The sequence below is a fragment of the Oncorhynchus gorbuscha genome, linkage group LG13, assembly GCF_021184085.1.
Source record: "Oncorhynchus gorbuscha isolate QuinsamMale2020 ecotype Even-year linkage group LG13, OgorEven_v1.0, whole genome shotgun sequence".
Classification (NCBI taxonomy): Eukaryota; Metazoa; Chordata; class Actinopteri; order Salmoniformes; family Salmonidae; genus Oncorhynchus; species Oncorhynchus gorbuscha.
Window position 1 is genome coordinate 27858429 of NC_060185.1, and position 21563 is coordinate 27879991.

At 43.1% G+C, this 21563-nt stretch overlaps 1 protein-coding gene across 2 annotated transcripts in view; it reads right to left on the minus strand.

Moving 5' to 3' along the window:
- The window catches only part of LOC123992653 (G protein-activated inward rectifier potassium channel 4-like), a 36645-nt gene that overhangs the window by 4803 nt on the left and 10279 nt on the right, over positions 1-21563 (minus strand). The window contains exons 2-4 of one of the 2 annotated variants that reach the window (XM_046293985.1): positions 17665-17738; positions 8207-9080; positions 5837-5981 (exon numbers count right to left, since the gene is read on the minus strand). In XM_046293985.1, the coding sequence (XP_046149941.1) occupies positions 5911-5981; positions 8207-9080; positions 17665-17718 (999 nt within the window). In that variant the 5' untranslated portion in view covers positions 17719-17738 and the 3' untranslated portion in view covers positions 5837-5910. Of the gene's footprint in view, positions 1-5836; positions 5982-8206; positions 9081-17664; positions 17739-21563 lie in introns of those variants that run through there. The other variant, XM_046293984.1, reaches the window with a different exon arrangement.

Here is a 21563-nt window from a genome sequence, read left to right on the forward strand (position 1 = left end):
TTTTTCTTTAAGCAATTACTTTTTTTCCGGACACTCTTCCGTAAAGCCCAGCTCTGTGGAGTGTACGGCTTAAAGTGGTCCCATGAACAGATACACAAATCTTCGCTGTGGAGCATTGCAGCGCGTTCAGGGTTATCTTTGGTCTCTTTGTTGCCTCTCTGATTAATTCCCTCCTTGCCTGAATTTTGGTGAGCGCGGCCCTCTTTGGCAGGTTTGTTCTGGTGCTATATTCTTTCCACTTTTTAATAATGGATTTAATGGTGCTCGATGGGGTGTTTTTTTATAACCCAACCCTGATCTGTACTTCTCCACATCTTTGTCCTTGACCTGTTTGGAGAGCTCATTGGTCTTCATGGTGCCACTTGCTTGGTTGTACCCCTTGCTTAGTGGTGTTGCAGAATCTGGGGCCTTTCAGAACAGGTGTATATATACTGAGATCATGTGACAGATCATGTGACACTTAGATTGCACACAGGTGGACTTTATTTAACCAAGTATGTGTCTTCTGAATGTAATTGGTTGCACCAGATATTATTTAGGGTTTTCGTAGCAAAGGGGGTGAATACATATGCACACACCACTTTTCAGTTTTAATTTTTTATTTTGTGTATGTCCATTACATTAAATCCAAATAAAAATCAATTTAAATGACAGGTTGTAATGCAACAAAATAGGAAAAACACCAAGGGGGAAGAACACTTTTGCAAGGCTCTGTCGCATGTTGTTCACCACAATTTCTCTACAGCTCTTCTCAAAGTTGGGATTGGAATAATCCATGGGCTTTTATAACACTACGCCACGGTGGTCTCTACCCACCCCTCCATCCCCATCCACAGTCACTTCTCAGGGCCGTCAAACTTGACGAGGCATGTGTGGGAGAGAGATGTCACCTCTCTGCAGCATTCATTTAGCATCCAGCAGCAGCACAACAGAGCCTATTCACTCACATACGGGACCTGGATCCCTCTTAATCCTGTGAGTCAATAGAACACCGGAACGTGTTTCTGGCCCCTTAAGAACACCAGCCAGCACCTCAACATCAGGGTTTCGCTGGCTATTTCTATCTAGAGAGCTGTGTGTGTGCTGCCTGACAGTGAGTTCAACTGACACAATGGAACGCTCGTACGCATGCCCGCACACACACCACTAGGTAATACAGTTTAGTTTCTCTGGACCCCCGCAAAGTCTAGTAATGCCAAAGAATACATTCAGTCCATCCTCAAAACCCTAGCTTAGAAGGGGTTGTTTCATTATGCAGTGTACTATCTATATCTATATATCGTAATCAGTTGCTGCTTATAAACTTTTTTTTTAAAATTACACATCAATTAGCCTAACAGTGTGGAAAAAAGTAGTCGGCTTGAGGATAAATTTAGCCACTATTTACTGTTGAACTCTGTGAGTTTCTCTGGCTTATAGCCTACACCAGTGGTTCCCAAACTTTTTATAATCCCGTACCCCTTCAAACATTCAACCTCCAGCTGCGTACCCCCTCTAGCACCAGGGTCAGCACACTCTCAAATGTTGTTTTTTGCCATCATTGTAAGCCCGCCGCACACACAATTTACGCTACATTTATTAAACATAAGAATGAGTGTGAGTTTTTGTCACAACCCGCCTCATGGGAAGTGACAAAGAGCTCTTATAGGACAAGGAAACAAATAATAAAATTAATAATAATCAATAATTTTGCAGTTTTCAGCTGTGCTAACATAACTGCAAAAGGGTTTTCTAATGATCAATTAGCCTTTAAAGGGATAAACTTGGATTAGCTAACACAACGTGCCATTGGAACACAGGAGTGACGGTTGCTGATGATGGGCCTCTGTATTCCTATGTAGATATTCCATTAAAAATCAGCCATTTCCAGCTACAATAGTCATTTACAACATTAACAATGAAACAATTACCATTCCACTATGTCTCCCTGTCATGGCTTTTGCGCCATCAGTACAGATACCAACACATCTTGACCACCAAAGTCCATTTGATGTCACAAAGCAGTTCAGTACTTTAAAATGATCCTCTCCTGTTGTCCTGGTTTCCAGTGGTTTGCAGAAGAGGATGTCTTCCTTATTTGACCCCCCATGAACGTAACGGACATATACCAGGAGCTGTGCCAGGCCCGCCACGTCTATTGACTCATCCAGCTTTAACGCATAGAATTCACTGGCTTGTATGCATAGCAGTAATTGTTTCAAAACATCTCTTGCCATGTCACTGATGCATTGTGAAACAATGTTGTTTAATTAAGTCATTATAAGTCTGTATAGTTTTATGGGACTTTTCCTCCAGCATTGTCCCAGCCATATCCGCGCCAGCAGGAAGAATTAAGTTCTCCACAATAGTATGGGGTTGCCTGTCCTAGCCACTCGGTAGCTCACCATATAAGACACTTCTAGTCCCTTCTTATTAATGGTATCTGCTGCTTTTATACATGTCTTACTACTCAAAAGTCATTTTAATTCTCGCTCAAAAATCTCCTGTGGCTTATTTTCAAATTGGCATGTTTTCTTTCTAAATGTCTGCGCAATGGTGAAGGTTTCATTGATATGTGAGATAGTACTTTTGCACATATAACACACTGGGGTTGAGGAATGGCACTACTCCCAATATAAGTGAACCCCAAATCAATGTAGTTCTCATCATATTTGCGCCTCTTCGATGGTCCAACATCCCTGTCTGTTGTTCGGTGCTTTCCCGGGTAAGGGGGCAGTAGCTCATCGGCTGCATCAGATTCACTAATGTCAGTGTCCATGCTTGCTGGGCTAACAACAAATGTAGAGTTACTGATGCTAGCATTGGATGTGCTCTTGGAAGCAGTACAACTTGTGTCATCGACAGGTGCAGGTGTAGTACTACCAGTAGTAGCAATACTACCAGTAGAGCTGGTATGTGTCTCTACGGACGCGGGCCTTACTTTTTTTGAACAATTAATACATTTTTTAGCAAACGGAATAACCAACAGCTACGTTTGTCCGCATACGGACCGTTAGTGGAATTCGCGCGAGGGAGTAACAGTGAATGTGATTGGATGTTAATTATTTGACTAGGTTACCTGTATTTGACATTGTGTTGTTATCTCACAGAACACTAGATGGTTGATTTTGTGGGGGGCAGGGAAACGAGGCTAGTCAGGCGAGAAATAAACCTCACCCAAATGTAGAGCCCCATAGATAAATATAAATGGACTGTTTGAAAATGTGAAGATTAAAAATAAAATAAACATTTATCACATTTTTATTTGGCGTACCCCCGACGGCACTGGGGTACGCATACCCCAGTTTGGGAATACCTAGCCTACACAAATGGACTGCAATATTCAAGGCATTCAAGGCATTAAATTAAATTGAATCCCACTTGAGAGACTCCCTTGGTCTCCCTATGTCCTGCTTTTTTTATGTGAAAATGTTTTGAATTCACAAACCGCTTTTTTGTGTTCAAGTCCTAAATAACTGTTGTCTGCTAAATATGATAATCTGTTTTCATCTGCTAATTTATCAGCTGTCAAGTCCAGACAACCTGTCCCAGGAGCTTCCTATACAGTTAATCTCTTTCCGGAACATATTGAGACCAGCAATTAAGGCGAATGTGAGACTCAATTAAAGATGTTGTAGAACTGCTGTATTTGAAGCTCTCTTCTGCCCAGTTTCCCTGATGTTGCTACGGCAGTCAAGCTGTTTTTATCATCCCTGTAACTTCTGTGGAGAGATTGTTATCTAAACTAAAACTTGTAAAGAACTACCTAAGAATCATTAGGCTCTTGGTCTGATATGCACTTTTGAACACCTGAGTAAGCTCCACTCATTGCACTGGAGCTGTGCTAGCCTTAGCCAATGGCATTTGTTCACCGACAGAGCTTGCTGGGGTGTCCGGAACACCAGTGGCACACACACACACGCAATCACGCACACACACGCACGCACACACACACACACACACACACACACACACACACACACACACACACACACACACACACACACACACACACACACACACACACACACACACACACACACACACACACACACACACACACACACACACACACACACACACACACACACACACACACACACACACACACACACACACACACAGGATGACAGCTGGTAACACAATGCAGACTGTATGGGGACACAGAACACCTTGTTTTCTCTTGTGCATTGCAAAACTTGCTGACGTGTGTTTTCTGTTCAGTTTGTCAGGGAGGATTAAAATGGTTATTAGCTTAGTTTGGCTTGAATTTTAAATGTAGAGGGTCTCATAAGATGTTCATTTGTGATATTGCATTTGAAGCAGGTTCTAATAAATAGTGTATGGACATTTTAATAATACATGTGCTTTGAGAATGATAATCAGAGTATCGTACAAGACTATTTGATGTATTCACTTTATATCTGTTACTGTTGCAATGACAAAGACATTGACATAATATTCTTTGACATTGATTAATGTTTTCTAATTATCTGAAATGCTCAAGGTGAGCGAGAAATTAAAGTTGCCAGTGATATAAGCTGCTGACTCGGTGTTTATGTCCAATCTACAGGGTGGTAAGGTCATTAGCATGAAATTGAAGCTGCTCCAATCCCTCATCTCCTCTTAATATGTTGTCTCTGTCAGAATTCAGAATGCTGTACCATTCTATCTGCAGGCGGCTCATACCTTATAGATTATGTGTATGAGTGTTTATATGATAGGCTCTGTTGACAGCAGCAGCAAACGTCAGATTTTATTTTTGTCAATGAGATTATGTTTATGCAATCAGATGCTTGTTGAAGGGCTATAAATGTCCACACGGCAAAAAATGTACACAAAAAGTGCAGTTTACTGTACTTCAAGAGATTGAGATGTGTTTTGCATTGGTGGCTGTTTAGCAAATCATCTGCTTGGCTATATCAAATCAAATTCAAATCAAATGTATTTATATAGCCCTTCGTACATCAGCTGATATCTCAAAGTGCTGTACAGACACCCAGCATAAAACCCCAAACAGCAAGCAATGCAGGTGTAGAAGCACTATAGGAATGGATCCCACTAACCATCCAGATGATTCCACTATTAGTCTGAAAATCCTTACTGTCTGTCAACAGCACGTTAACTACCGTACAAGCCTCGTAATTTATCACTACAGCAGATGATGTACCCCATATAAAATATGTCTAGCCATAACAAAGTAGGCTAACAAACCTTTGTAATGACATCAATTCAAAAGTTGCTGCACCAATGAGGTTACTGTAATGGTGTCTTTGACCTTATAATAAATCCACTGGTTGTTAACTCTGAGTAATGCAAAAAAAAGTGAGCCATCAATACCCAATTTAGGTACTGTGGGCTTCGATCCAACAGTAAGAGTTGTAGACCTATGCTTTCTCTGGTGTTAGCCAATACCAAGATGACTGATCACTTGGGCCGTTTGTCAGATGCAGTACAGATGCAATTTACACAAAGTCCACAAAATCAATGTCATTAGCAAGAGCCGACCATATCCCCCCGTAGCTTTGATTTCCTCTCCTGCAGATTAACAACATGTAATGCAAAATGGTTGAAGGCCACAATTCCCAGGTCAGGAGATGTCCTTCTGTTAATTCCTGTGAGAAAAGCGTGTGATTGCTAAAAAAAACTTTAGTATCATGACGTCACCCAGTTATTTATAGAGCCATGCTATCGTGTAATGCTCTGTCACCAGAGGTTACTCAGGCAAAAAGCAAGCTTATCTTAAAAAAAACAGATTAAAAAGACATCTTGTATCACAGATCCTCTCCTCTTTCTAAAGATTGAATTTAACTGTACTACATATAGGAATATTAATATGTGTATATATGAATAGTGTCTAAATAGTATTTTGGTTTTCTCTTGGTCTCTTATAAATAACTGGGTGACGCATTAAATCTGGTCAAAATCATTTTAGAAAGGGTAGTTGCTGCATGTGCAGTAGTCCCAGTCGGTATTTGATAGAACGTCGTGGACCCGTTCGCCTGTGGGGAAAACAACCTGTGGTTACCTAGGTTACCCAATTGCCTCACAGCTAAAACATTCAATTTTTCAAACAAAATTTTCTTGGTGTCTACTTGTTTTAGAATATTATAAAAATCCATTAAAGAAAAGTAAAACAGGTCTAAATATTACTTTTCAGGGTTGCCTGCTCTCAAGTGTTCTCTGGACTTAGAAAAACCTAATATTATAGAGCTTCTCTCATGTCCCTTTCCATGACGGCGCTAGCAGCCACGTGGGTGAGTGCTAGTTAGCTACCGACTGGAACAATAAGCTTGCCAAAACCAACAACTCAAACAAACAGACTATACCGCTACAAGTAGTAAGTGGAGTTACAAACAGACTATTCTAAACAATTTCCCACCAATATGCTAGGGTTGCTAATGCTACTTCCTGACATTGCGTACAGTATTCAGGGCAATCAACAGACTGCTGCAACCTGATTGGCTGAGCCACTCCAGTATGGTGGTGAAAAAAGGTGATGAAGTATGCATATTTTCTCCGTTTTTTTCCCACCTTCTCGCCATTAAATCGAGTTAAGGAGGAAATTGACGTATTTGCTGCCTGAATGGAGAATGTTTTATGTACGAACCGGTCCACGGGGATACGAGTGTATAGCAGGCTGCATACATTCCCTTTGGACTGTAAGATGAAGCGCCTCAATATCGCCATCTGCCTGCCTTTGGGCTAGGCCTTCATCAAGGAGCACAAAGAAATAATTGCATCATTGTATCTTTGTACTCCCTGATGAAGGCCATGCAGCCGAAATGCATCACTTAAATTCGTTTTTCATTATTTGTTCCATTGAACATGCCATACAAATAAAGGCATTGTAATTACATGAAGAGTGCCTTGTTTCTCCTTTCTTTTTAAAAACATTAATATTCACTAGGAAGAAGAAAAATCATGACCCTACCGAATGAAGTATGTAAGTGACATGTATAATGCATTGTATTTAGATTAGTGCATTATAATCTGTCCTTGAACAAAGGCCGATACACAATGTGTAAGGCTTGCACATACAGTGTTTACCTGAGTGGACTAATTCACCACAGGAACATATTAGGAGCAAATAAGGAATTAGCAGTGGAGTGTGGCCAGGGCTGTACAAGTGTCGTCATTCCCTCTGTTACTGTGATAAATAAGTAGATTTCCTCATTCAATAATCAATACAAAGTCTTCCAAGGCTACCAGGAAACTAGCTGGGGATCTCTTGAGTGCAAATAGTTCAAGTCTCTGGGATGCAACTCACTAGGCATGGGACAGTTTTTTTATAGTTTGAATTTAAATGTTTAAAAAAAGTTGAATCTCCCTTTCCTTCCCTGGCTATTTTACAGATGTGTATAAAAAGGTGCTTCTGTGTTTTTGGTGGTAACATCCCAGAGAAGAGTATATGTTAGCCAGGCCAGTACTGTCTTCAACAACCTGTTTCTTTCATTACCGCAACACCGCTCCCTATACACAGACCAGCGTGGGAGGCTAACACTCCTTCCTTTAACAAACAAACATCTCAAAGAGGCCTCCCTGATGCACCAACATAGGGGAGATGCGGGCCTCAGTATGGATGTGGAAACATTTGCCTACCTGCAACAGCCTTCCAAATAAAGACCCTGCCCACTGTTCATTTTTTGGGTCATTTGTCTTTGTGGAAAATGACAGTTGGTCATGGTAACAGGAAATAACCTATGCTCTCAAAAAGCTATATTTTTAATTTTTAAATGGTCTCTTATGAAACTAGAACAGCCATATTTACCTGAGTTGGTAAATATATTTATTACTGTATATGCAGATCCAAACCATATGGTACCTTTAGAAATTGTGTTTGTCTGGGTTGGAAATTGTCTGGTTTGTTGAATGAAAGACATGACATTATCAATGAATATGAAGAACCACAATGGATTTACTGAACAGACAAGAGTTGAAATGGGACTGACCAAGGCCCTATTCAGAAACAACACTTATCTGTCCCCTACCCCCAATGCACTAGTGTAGATACAAAATTATTGGTCAATTCCACCAACCCTATCAGAAGACAACGTGGCGCTACTACCATATTGCTACCATATTATATAACTATCTAATTGTTTCAGGTCTTCGTGAGGGGTCTATGGGCTAGGGGTCCAATACACTAGTGAACTTCACTCAGGTGACCACTAACCTGGTGCCCTATACTCTGGTGACCTATTAGCCTTGGTTCAAGAGGACGTACCCGTAGCTTCGACCATGCCCTCCAGGATGACCACGATCTCAAACTCCTCCTTATCCATCTGTGCCTGGGACAGCTCCCAGAAGGGGCTCTTCTCGTTGATCTCGTGGGAGATTATGAGTGGGGAGACCAGGAAGAGCCGGTCGTCTCCTGTGTCGAAGCCAATGTTGATGTCCGTCTGGTTGAGAGGGATGAACTCCCCCTCCTTGGTCTGCTGTGAGCGGATAAGCTTGGCCCGGATGGAGGCCTCCACGATGTGAGAGTTGCGCAGGTCCCCGACTCTGAACATGAGACACAGCTTGTTGTCCCGCACAGAAATCACTGCCTTGTGGGAGAACATGAGCGTCTCAGCGCGGTTTTTGGGCTGGGAGATCTTCACGAACATGCAGCCCACCATCATGGCATTGACGATGGAGCCCAGGATGGCCTGGATCAGCAGCAGGATGATGCCCTCAGGGCACTTCTCTGTGATGACGCGGTAGCCGTAGCCAATGGTGGTCTCCGTCTCGATGGAGAAGAGGAAGGCCGAAACGAAGCTGTTGAGGTTCTCAACGCAAGGGGTCCAGCCCTCCTCGTCGCTGTGCCACAGGTCCCCTCGGATCAGGGCGATGATGTACCACAGCAGGCCGAAGAACAGCCAGTTGACCACGTACACCAGAGTGAAGATGAAGAGGCTGAAGCGCCAGCGCAGGTCGACCAGGGTGGTGAACAGGTCGCTAAGGTAACGGTAGGTCTCCTGCACGTTACCGTGGTGAACGTTGCACTTGCCGTCTTTCTGCACATAGCGTTGCCGGGGCTTCTTGACTGGGTCGGCGATGAGGTGGGTGTGCTCGGTGGAGATCTGGGCCTCCCGCATGTGTTTGGGAAGCTTTTGCACCTGGAGAGACAGAGAGGAAGAGAGACAGTTCTGCTGAGACATTGGTCACAATATCATTGTTTTCAGTATTTAATGTGTGGAGCCAGGAGTGACCTGTTCAGGAAAAACACTGGGCTCTCGTTACAGTCTATCGCTTGAGACCATTGTTTTTCCTGGTCAGGTCAAAAGGTCAGCAAAAAAGTCTGCCTCTATTCATGTGAAACATCCTCATCCCTTTTTGCTACAATGTGTGAAACATCCTCATATTACCATTCTTGCTACAATGTGTGAAATGTCCTATTACCCTTGTTTCTAAAATGTGTGAAATGTCTTCATATGTCTGTGTGAAATGTCTGTGTGGAATTTCCTCATATTGCTCTTGTTGCTACAATGTGTGAATTGCAGTGCTGTCACACTGTCATGTTATATGAGAAAATACACATTCTCAACCTTTGAAGTAATTGCTTTGACTTCATCCTCAACCACCTTCAACTGCCACCCTCATTGGGGTACGTGATTCACATTTAATGGTGCTATACATTTGGGTAAGGTTTTTTTCTTGCCTGAGTAGCCTTGTTTCACTGGAAAAAATTTAATTAAACCATCTAGTGTTCAGCGAGATAACAACACAATGTCAAATACAGGTAGCCAAGTCAAATAATTAACATCCAATCACATTAACCGGAATTCCACTAACGGTCCGTATGTAGCCAAACATAGCTTCTGCTCAAGTTGGTATCTGTACTGATGGAGCAAAAGCCATGACAGGTAGACATAGTGGAGTGGTAACGTGCATGCAAGCAGTTGCTCCCGACGCCACTTTGGTACACTGAGGCTCTTGCTACCAAGGGAATGCTTGACAGCTTGAAAGACGTTTTGGACACTACAGTGAAAATAGTTTACTTTGATAAAGCAAGGCTCCTGAACTCTTGTGTATTTTCTGCACTATGCAATGATATGGGCAGCGACCATGTAACGCTTTTACAACATGCTGCACTGGTTATCAAGGGACAAAGTATTGACACGTTTCTTTGAATTGAGAGACCATCATTTTCACTTGTCTGACCGCTTGCATGATGACGAGTTTCTCACATGACTGGCCTCTCTGGGTGATGTTTTTCCTCGCCTGAATGATCTGAATCTAGGATGTGCGGGAAAAAATGAAGGCTATGATTAAGAAGTCTGAATGCTTCTCTGTCTACATTAACAAGGACAACACACAGGTCTTTCCATCATTGTATGATCTTTTTGTGCAAATGAACTTAAGCTTACGGACAATGTCAGATGTGATATAGCGAAGCACCTGAGTGAGTTGGGTGTGCAATTACGCAGGTACTTTCCCGAAACGGATGACACAAACAACTGGATTCGTTATCCCTTTCATGCCCTGTCTCCAGTCCACTTACAGATATCTGAACAAGAGAGCCTCATCGAAATTGCAACAAGCGGTTCTGTGAAAATGTAACTTAATCAGAAGCCACTGCCAGATTTCTGGATTGGGCTGCACTCAGAGTATCCTGCCTTGGCATATTGAGCTGTTAAGACACTGATGCCCTTTTCAACCACGTACCTATGTGAGAGTGGATTCTTGGCCCTCACTAGCATGAAAAGTAAATACAGGCAGAGACTATGTGTGGAAAATGATTTAAGACTGAGATTCTCTCCAATACAACTCAACATTGAGTTATGTGCATCCTTTCAAGCACACCCTTCTCATTCATCTGTGTTGATTTATTCACAATTTTCGATTAACAAATAAGGTTTTCGATATAAGATGGTTAAATAAAGCAAAATTATTGATTATTATCATATTATTATTTGTGCTCTGGTCTTATAAGAACTCTTTGTCACTTACCATGAGCAGGGTTGTGACAAAAACTCACACTCATTCTTATGTTTAATAAATGTATCCTATAGTGTGTGTGTGGCAGGCTTACAATGATGGCAAAAAAACAACTTTTGAGAGTGCGCAGACCATGGTGTTAGAGGGGTACACAGCTGGAGGTTGAATGTTTGAAGGGGTATGGGACTATAAAAGGTTTGGGAACCGCTGCCCTGGCTAATTGAAGTGAAGGCTCCTGATACTGTAGCTGCACTGCTCCCATAACATTGTGTGAGAGAATGTCTCTCCAAGCACATGGTGCGTCATGACTGTGGGAGGGAGAAGAGAGAGAGACCACAAGGGTATGGGGCCTTCATTCCTCACTGTTGGCCCAGCTCCAGACAGGCGATCTGTTTCCACAGCTGCACCTCTCCTGTACCTCACTCCCTATGGGACACTGGCAGGCCTGGATAGGAACATAGGAGGCTGCTAATCTAGTCTTTTTTTATAATTCAGATCCAGCTCCAAAACTGAAATAATGGCTCCCGATGTTCAATTGAAGGAATTTAAATGAAAGACATGCCCTTGAAAATACATGCAATAGTACTGCAAATTATTTAAATATAGATCTGAATACTGTAAGCAGGTTCCCATTGACCCAGGTTTATTTGACAAAAGCCCAAAATAAATCAATTGTGATACTTAATGGAAATAGCAGCGATAGGAGGAACATTTTTATCTATTCGACAGGGGTCGAGCAATAAACTTTATATATTGCGACAAATTATGATGGAAAAAGGGGTTTTCGAATAAATGCTTGCCGAATAATTTTGAAAGTACACAGGGCATGTGATGTCAACAGGTAACGATGAAGCACCACTCCACATTTAATCCGAAATGCCTACTGCCTATTAAATCTATCTTTGCAGGATCCTTGTCCTGACTTTCAAATATGGCTTATTTGCTTTGACTTTTGTGGTTGGTTGAATGCATGTTTCACCATTGAATTATTTCAGATCTACAGGTGTGCAAGTTTCACCATGGCACAGACCGCGGCGATTCATTGACACAAGAATTATTAGAATATGGTAAATATGATTAAATTCTTGCGTTTCCATGCTGGCTTTTGTGGGCTACCTGGGACATGAAACCGATAAGTGGGAGGGCATACAGCCTGTCACCAATTTATTCATCGGCAATTTGCCTAAATAGGTCATGGAAATACATCAAGCACTTCATTTGTAATCAACACTGTAGATTATTTTTAGCTGTGACGTCATTTTGGCCAGCTGTTTTTATTGACACAAGACAGTTAAATGGAAACGCACCATAGCAGACAATTGTCAAATCTATTTTCTATGAACAATTGATAAATGTCGACAAAAATAATCACTGGACAAGTTAATGGAAACATAGCTACTGTTTGAAATTCTAGCTAGGGACTCTTCATTGTAGTTCTATAAAGACACACACATTTGGAGAGTATTCCATGTATCAGATGTTGCTTTATTGATATATTATACAGTAATGAAAGGTTTGACAGTGAAGTGAAAGACAACACCTATTGATCAATACAGCAATTAGTCACTCAATGACATTGGGATCCTGTGACATGTGTTTGGGAGAAAATAGGGGTTACTTGAAAATGTAATGTCTTTAATTTGAGCCATTTTTTCTACAGCAGGAATTTAATCATATAGCAACAGGAAATGTGAATTATTATGTGGATTAGAATGGACATTTTTGTGGGGGTTGCTATATTTTTAAAAAATTTCAAAGTGGAAATTACAAACTTCAGAATCCTTTTTAAACCTTGACTACACTACACTACACAGTTTACATTTCCTGCATTGCAATTTATCCTCCAACAGGGTGAACAAATTAAGATCCTACATCTGTACCTGTTCAGTCCTAAATCAAAGACAATGGACCTATTTGTTTCCATTTGAGAGTGTTAAAGAAATTCCTAATTGAGTGATTGATGAAGCCATCACAGACAGTCCTACAGTAGTGCAGCCAGCCCAGAGTCAATGACGTCCCCAGGGCAGATACTCCATATACAAATGAATTAGCAGTTGCTGTGTGCTGGTGTTTTTCCACAGTTGGTTTGCCTCACTACAATCAGGAAGAATAAATTAAATCGCCTCTGGAATAAAGACAAATAACCTGGACTATTTCACCATCCATTATCAGGACATGCGAGTCGTTTTCTCACAATCATCCTCTCTTTCCCTCTCCATGGTAGTGAGCTGAACCATCCATCATCTTCCGCAGACAGTCAGGCACACACACATGATCACCCTTCTTATAGGAAACTCATGATCCACAATGTTTCCCCCTCGTCCCCTTATATGTTTCCCCCTCTTCCCCAGACACTTCCATCTTTCACCACCCCCTCTTTCTTTCCCTCTTCCTCGCTCTCTCTCTACCTCCCAGCAGTGTCACACAGGACAATTGGGGGAGGTAACATGTATCCAAAATGGCGTAACAGTGGCGTAACAGTGCAGATGTGTTTTGTTCGTCTCTTCTCCATTTTAGTTCAATTATACCTTCCGGTAACCTGCCTCACCCAATGTGATACGGAACCGCTATTATTTGTCATTTATAGACCTGATAGCAAGAACCCCAGACATCACAAGCTAACCAGATAATTAACTACAAGCTATTTAGTAATTGTTAGCCACTGCTAGCGACCTTTACCTTCTGCACAGGTACCAGCCCTTTTTTAAAAATATATATATTTTTTAGCCTGGATAATACTCGCCAGCCTACCAGTAACGGACTGTTTCTCAACTACAACACAGGATTCCTGCAGTAATCCCTGGTCCATTCTCCTCATCTTCACAGCTATGTAGCACCCACCAAGTTACCCAGTACCGAAGCTATCCCTGAGGCCCACCTCCCGGCCTTCTCAGTTGTTCACCCGGACTCCACCCAAACACGGCTAGAACACTCTACTCCACCCGATCCTTGCCGTAAGCTCTGGACCTTGGCACCGGATCACCGCTGATAGCGAGTGGCTAAAGTGGCTAACGCCTCTGCCCCGAAGCTAGCACCAGTTAGCCGTGAGCCAGGCGCATCTGCCGGATAGAAGACTAAATTACTACAACTACAATACCTCTTTTGCCACATGGCTTGAATTCTTAGTCGACACGGCGCCCGCCGCACCACCACGACAGGTCTGCTGACGAATACTCCATCCGCTGTGCCTTCAACCGGCCTCCATCGGAGCAGACGCTTCTACTAGCCCCGGGCTACTAACTTTAAACGCAGCGTCACCTGCGTGCTAGCGTAGTAACGACTACTCTGCGGCCTCCCTGTTCATCTATTGCTGCCAACTGGACCCTATGATCACTTGGCTACATAGCTGATGCCTGCTGGACTGCCCATTAATCATGGTACTCCATTCTGTTTATATATTTATTTTGTTTGTTTGTTTATCTCCGGCCCCAGCCGGAGAGGCTCTGTGTGTAGTTAACCGACTCTCAGCACATTCATCGCCATTTTACCTGTTGTTGTCTTAGCTAGCTCTCCAAATCCACACCTGTGATTACTTTACGCCTCGCTGTATGTCTCTCTCATATGTCAATATGCCTTGTATACTGTTGTTTAGGTTAGTTATCATTGTTTTAGTTTACAATGGAGCCCCTAGTTCCACTCATTATACCTCTGATACCTCCTTTGTCCCACCTCCCACACATGTGATGATCTCACCCATTATAACCAGCTTATCCAGAGATACAAGCTCTCTTATCATCACAAAACATTTTCCGTCAAGATAGACAGCCAAAGGGGGAGGAGTTGCAATCTACTGCAGAGAGAGCCTGCAAAGTTCTGTCATACTTTCCAGGTCTATACCCAAACAGTTTGAACTTCCAATTAAAAAAATTAACCTCTCCAGAGATGTCTCTCACTGTTGCCGCTTGCTATCAACCCCCCTCCGCTCCCAGCTGTGCCATGGACACCATTTGTGAATTGATCTCCCCCATCTAGTTTCAGTGTTCAGTCGGTTAGGTGACCTAAACTGGGATATGCTTAACACCCCGGCAGTCCTACAATCTAAGCTAGATGCCCTCAATCTCACACAAATCATCAAGGAACCTACCAGGTACAACCCTAAATCTGTAAACATGGGCACCCTCATAGACATTATCCTGACCAACTTGCCCTCCAAATACACCTCCGCTGTTTTTTCAATCAGGATCTCAGCGATCATTGCCTCATTGCCTGTATCCGCTATGAGTCCGCGGTCAAACGACCCCTGCTCATCACTGTCAAACGCTCCCTAAAACACTTCTGCGAGCAGGTCTTTCTAATAGACAGGGTATCCTGGAAGGATATTGACCTCATTCCGTCAGTCGAGGATGCCTGGTCATTCTTTAAAAGTAATTTCCTCACCATCTTAAGATAAGCACGCCCCGTTCAAAAAATTCAGAACTAAGAACAGATATAGCCCTTGGTTCACTCCAGACCTGACTGCCCTTGACCAGCACAAAAACATCCTGTGGCGGACTGCCATAGCATCAAATAGTCCCCACGATATGCAACTGTTCAGGGAAGTCAGGAACCAATACACGCAGTCAGTCAGGAAAGCAAAGGCTAGCTTTTTCAAGCAGATATTTGCATCCTGTAGCTCTAACTCCAAAACGTTTTGGGACACTGTAAAGTCCAAGGAGAACAAGAGCATCTCCTCCCAGCTGCCCACTGCACTGAGGCTAGGTAACATAGTCACCACTGAGAAGTCCATGATAATCGAAAATTTCAATAAGCATTTCTCAACGGCTGGCCATGTCTTCCTCCTGGCTACTCCATCCCCGGCCAACAGCTCCGCCCCCCCACAGCTACTCGCCCAAGCCTCACCAGCTTCTCCTTCACCCATATCCAGACAGCAGATGTTCTGAAAGAACTGCAAAACCTGGACCAGTGCAAATCAGCTGGGCTAGACAATCTGGATCCTCTCTTTCTAAAACTATCCGCCGCCATTGTTGCAACCCCTATTACCAACCTGTTCAACCTCTCTTTCGTATCCCTAAAGATTGGAAATCTGCCGCAGTCATCACCCCTCTTCAAAGGGTATGACACCCTAGACCCAAACTGTTACAGACCTATGTCCATCCTGCCCTGCCTATCTAAAGTCTTCGAAAGCCAAGTTAACAAACAGATCACTGACCATTTCGAATCCCACCGTAGCTTCTCCGCTGTGCAATCCGGCTTCCGAGCCGGTCACGGGTGTACCTCAGCCACGCTCAAGGTACTAAATGATGTCATAACCGCCATCGATAAAAGACAGTACTGTGCAGCCGTCTTCATCGACCTGGCCAAGGCTTTCGACTCTGTCAATCACTGTATTCTTATCGGCAGACTCAATAGCCTTGGTTTTTCTGACGACTGCCTCGCCTGGTTCACCAACTACTTTTCAGACAGAGTTTAGTGTATCAAATCTGAGGCCATGTTGTCCGGACCTCTGGCAGTCTCTATGGGGGTACCACAGGGTTCAATTCTCGGGCCGACTCTTTTCTCTGTATATATCAATGATGTCGCTCTTGCTGCGGGCGATTCCCTGATCCACCTCTACGCAGACGATACCATTCTGTATACTCCTGGCCCTTCCTTGGACACTGTGCACTGTAGCGTCCAACTGCTCTTAAACGATAGTAAAACCAAATGCATGCTTTTCAACCGTTCGCTGCCCGCACCCGCCCGACTAGCATCACCACCCTGGACGGTTACGACCTAGAATATGTGGACAACTATAAATACCTAGGTGTCTGGCTAGACAGTAAACTCTCCTTCCAGACTCATATTAAACATCTCCAATCCAAAATCAAATCTAAACTAGTCTTTCTATTTCGCAACAAAGCATCCTTCTCTCACGCCGCCAAACTTACCCTAGTAAAACTGACTATTCTACTGATCCTCGACTTCGGCGAAGTCATCTACAAAATAGCTTCCAACACTCTACTCAGCAAACTGGATGCAGTCTATCACAGTGCCATCCGTTTTGTTACCAAATCACCTTATTCCACCCACCACTGCGACCTGTATGCTCTAGTCGGCTGGCCTTCGCTACATATTCGTCGCCAGACCCACTGGCTCCAGGACATCTATATGTCTATGCTAGGTAAAGCTCCACCTTATCTCAGTTCACTGGTCATGATAACAACACCCACCCGGAGCACACGTTCCAGCAGGTATATCTCACTGATCATCCCCAAAGCCAACACCTCATTTGGCTGCCTTTCCTTCCGGTTCTTTGCTGCCAGTGACTGGAACGAATTGCAAAAATCGCTGAAGTTGGAGACTTTCATTTCCCTCACCAACTTTAAACATCAACTATCTGAGCAGTTAACCGATCACTGCAGCTGTACATAGTCCATCTGTAAATAGCACACCCAATCTACCTACCTCATCCCCGTACTATTTTTATTTTATTTACCTTTCTGCTCTTTTGCACACCAGTATCTCTACTTGCACATCATCATCTGCTCATTTATCACTCCAGTGTTAATTAGCTAAATTGTAATTATTCTCTCCTATGGCCTATTTATTGCCTACCTCCTCATGCCTTTTGCACACACTGTATATAGACTTTATTTTCTCTGCTGTGTCATTGACTTGTTTGTGTTATTGGCTTGTTTATTGTTTACTCCATGTGTAACTCTGTGTTGTTGTCTGAGTCACACTACTTTGCTTTATCTTGGACAGGTTGCAGTTGCAAATGAGAACTTGTTCTCAACTAGCCTACCTGGTTAAATAAAGGTGAAATAAAAAAAATGTTCTTACTGCTGTGGGTGTGACTCCTATCTCCATGTCGTGGACTCGAGAATCTCCTGCCATCCTCAGGTGGAGCTCAACACCTGTGGGGAGAGAGGGAGATGGAGATTCAACTAGCTTTGAATATCCAATGAATTCAGCATTACACTTTCATTAATACACAGAATTATGCATCAATCAAATCTCAACAATAGATTGTTTTTCACAACATATCCCCTAAAATCAATCAGGAAAAATCAAGGATTAGGAAAAATTCTGCATAGTCAATACTGCATTGACTGATAACCCTGAAAAAAAGTTTTCTACACATATCATGTCAATCACTTGAACGAAATCAATACTAATATGCCAGCCATCTGTTTGAATAGGAGCCACTACTAACAGCGAGCCTGAATCTTAACAATGCATGCTCAGGTCTTCATTTTCATGTCAAATCTAGGCCACTGTTATGCTCCAACAACCATACTAGCATTCCATTAAGAATGCAAATCCAGTACATTATTTCATTCATTAGTTAATGCTACAGTTGGTGGCATGTGAGGACAGTGAAGTCAGTGGTGAGGACATTAGAACAGAGCCTCAGTTCATCATAATAAGACAGACCCTTTTCACCAACACAGAATGCTAATGTGTGGATTAACTCTGGACTCACATGAGAAATTGGACTCACTCTGTTAGCTCATTTGTAATCTCTGAATGAAGCAGTCTCAGCTGTCTGTAACTACCGTGTTCAACCTTTGTTATCCCCCTGAGGAGGAGAGGAGAACACATCACTGCCAGTACGCTGCCTGGGCTGAACACCAACCCAACTGTTAAAAGCCCTGATGCTGCACGGACAAGCTGACCACTACTTGAATCACAATAATCACCAGCCTGGACCCTTCACAATCTGTCCACAGCAGATTTCTTTGTTTAAACTTCCCATGTGCCTACAATAACAGCTCTTTCGCTGTTATCAAATGTGATTTGATGTAGTTTCGAAGACTTCTTTTCAAACAGTAAATGTGGTTTCTTTGTTTTTGTTTTAGGTCTATTGGTGTAATACATTGATCTAATGACAGACTGCAGTGTCTGTGCTCTGATTTTAATGTGCTAGAAATTGTATTTTTAAACATCAATTGCATACTCAAACCGACAGAGGGAAAAAAATTAATGAATAATATTTTTTGGCAATGGGATTAAATTACATACGGGAAGTCAGCACTACAGATATGAGATGGGGAGAGGGCAAATCTATAGGGACTAATATTAGCTGCAATTTCACAACACCATTTCAGTTATATAAAAGTGGAACAACTGATAGGGTCACTGGTGTTTAAAAATAATCCAATATAGTGACAGAGTATGAACTATGTGTTCCATAATCACCAATCAGCAGAGGTGTGGACTCAAGGCACATGACTTGGACTCGAGTGAGACTCGAGTCACAAATTTGATGACTTGAGACTCGACTTGATAGAAAATCAAATTTGAAACTTGACATGGACTTGGAGCCTCAAGACTTGGGACTCGTCTTTAACTGCCTAGAAGGCCAGCATCCTGGAATCGCCTCTTCACTGTTGACGTTGAGACTGGTGTTTTGCGGGTACTATTTAATGAAGCTGCCAGTTGAGGACTTGTGAGGCATCTAGGGTCACATGTGTAGACTTTACAGTGAAAGGCTTACTTACAGGCCCTTAACCAACAGTGCAGTTCAAGAAGAAGAAAATATTTACCAAGTAGGCTAAAATAAAAAGTAATAATAAAAAGTAACACAATAAGAATAACAATAATGAGGCTATATACAGGGGGTACCAGTACCGAGTCAGTGTGCAGCGGTACGAGTAGCAGCAGTGTACAAGAGGGGGGGGTCAATGTAAATTGTCCGGTGGCAATTTTTATGAACTGTTCAGCAGTCTGATGGCTTGGGGGTAGAAGCTGTCGAAGAGTCTTTTGATCCTAGACTTGGTGCTCCGGTACCGCTTGCTGGGCGGCAGCAGAGAAAACAGTCTATAACTGGAGTCTCTGACAATTTTATGGGCTTTCCTCTGACACTGCCTCTTATATAGGTCATGGATAGCAGGAAGCATGGCCCCAGTGATGTACTGCACTACAGCCCCGTCAATGTTATTGAGGGCCTGTTTGGCCTGCCTTTTCCTGTAGTCCACGATCCGCTCCTTTGTCTTGCTCACATTGAGGGAGAGGTTGCTGTCCTGGCATCACACTGCCAGTTCTCTGACATCCTCCCTATAGGCTGTCTCATCGTTGTCGGTGATCAGGCCTAACACTGTTGTGTCGTCAGCAAACTTAATGATGGTGTTGGAGTTGTGTTTGGCCACGCAGTCGTGGGTGAACAGGGAATACAGGAGGGGACTAAGTACACACCCCTGACGTGTTAAGGATCAGCGTGGCAGATGTATTGTTGCCTACTCTTACCACCTGGGGTGGCCCATCAGGAAGTCCAGGATCCAGTTGCATAGGGAGGTGTTTAGTCCCAGAGTCCTTAGCTTAGTGATGAGCTTCATGGGCACTATGGTGTTGAACAATGAGCTGTAGTTGATGAAAAGCATTCTCACATAGGTGTTCCTTTTGTCTAGGTGAGAAAGGGCAGTGTGGAGTGTGATTGAGATCGCGTAATCTGTGGATCTGTTGGGGCGGTATTCGAATTGGAGTGGGTCTAGTGTGTCCAGGAGGATGCTGTTGATGTGAGCCATGAACAGCCATTCAAACCACTTCATGGCTACCGACATGAGTGCCATGGGTCTGTAATCAAATAGGAATGTTACCTTCGCTTCCTTGGGCACAGGGACTATGGCGGTCTGATTGAAACATGTAGGTATTACAGACTCTGTCAGGGAGAGATTGAAAATGTCAGTGAAGACACTTGACAATTGGTAATCTGTCTGGCCCAGCAGCTTCGTGAATGTTGACCTGTTAAAGGTTTTGTCCACATAGGCTACTGGGAGCGTTATCACACAGTCATCCAGAACAGCTGGCGCTCTCGTGCATGCTTCAGTGTTGCTTGCCTTTAATAGAGCATAAAAGGCATTTAGCTCGTCTGGTAGACTCGTGTCACTGGGCAGCTCACGTCTGGGTTTCACTTTGTATTCCGTAATAGTTTTCAAGCCCTGCCACATCCGACGAGAGTCGGTGTAGTAGGATTCAATCTTAATTATGTATTGACGCTTTGCTTGTTTGATGGTTCGTCTGAGGGCGTAGCTGGATTTCCTATAAGCGTCCAGATTAGTCTCCCACTCCTTGAAAGTGGCAGCTCTAGCCTTTAGCTTGATGCGGATTCTGATTGGGATATTTACGTACAGTCACTGTGAAGACGACGTCCTCGATGCACTTATTGATGAAGCCAATGACTGAGGTGGTGTATTCCTCAATGCCATTGAATGAATCCCCAAACATATTCCAGTCTGTGCTAGCAAAACAGTCCTGTAGTGTAGCTTCCACGTCATCTGACCAGCTCCGTATTGAGCGAGTCACTTGTACTTCCTGCTTGAGCTTCTTCTTGAAGTCAGGAATCAGGAGGATATGATTGTGGTCAGATTTACCAAATTGAGGACGGGGGAGAGCTTTTTATGCATCTCTGTGTGTGGAGTAAATGTGTTCTAGGATTCTTTCCCACCTGGTTGCACATGTGACATGCTGGTAAAAATTTGGTAAAACTGATTTAAGTTTGCCTGCTCCCCGGCCACTAGGTGTGCCACGTCTGGGTAAGCATTTTCTTATGGCCTTATAGAGTTGGTTGAGAGCAGTCTTGGTGACAGCTTCACTTTGTGGTGGTAAATAGATGGCTACGAATAATACAGATGAGAACTCTCTTGGTAGATAGTGTGGTCGACAACTTTTCTTAAGGTACTCTACCTCAGGCGAGCAATACCTCGAGACTTCTTTAATATTAGACATCGCGCACCAGCTGT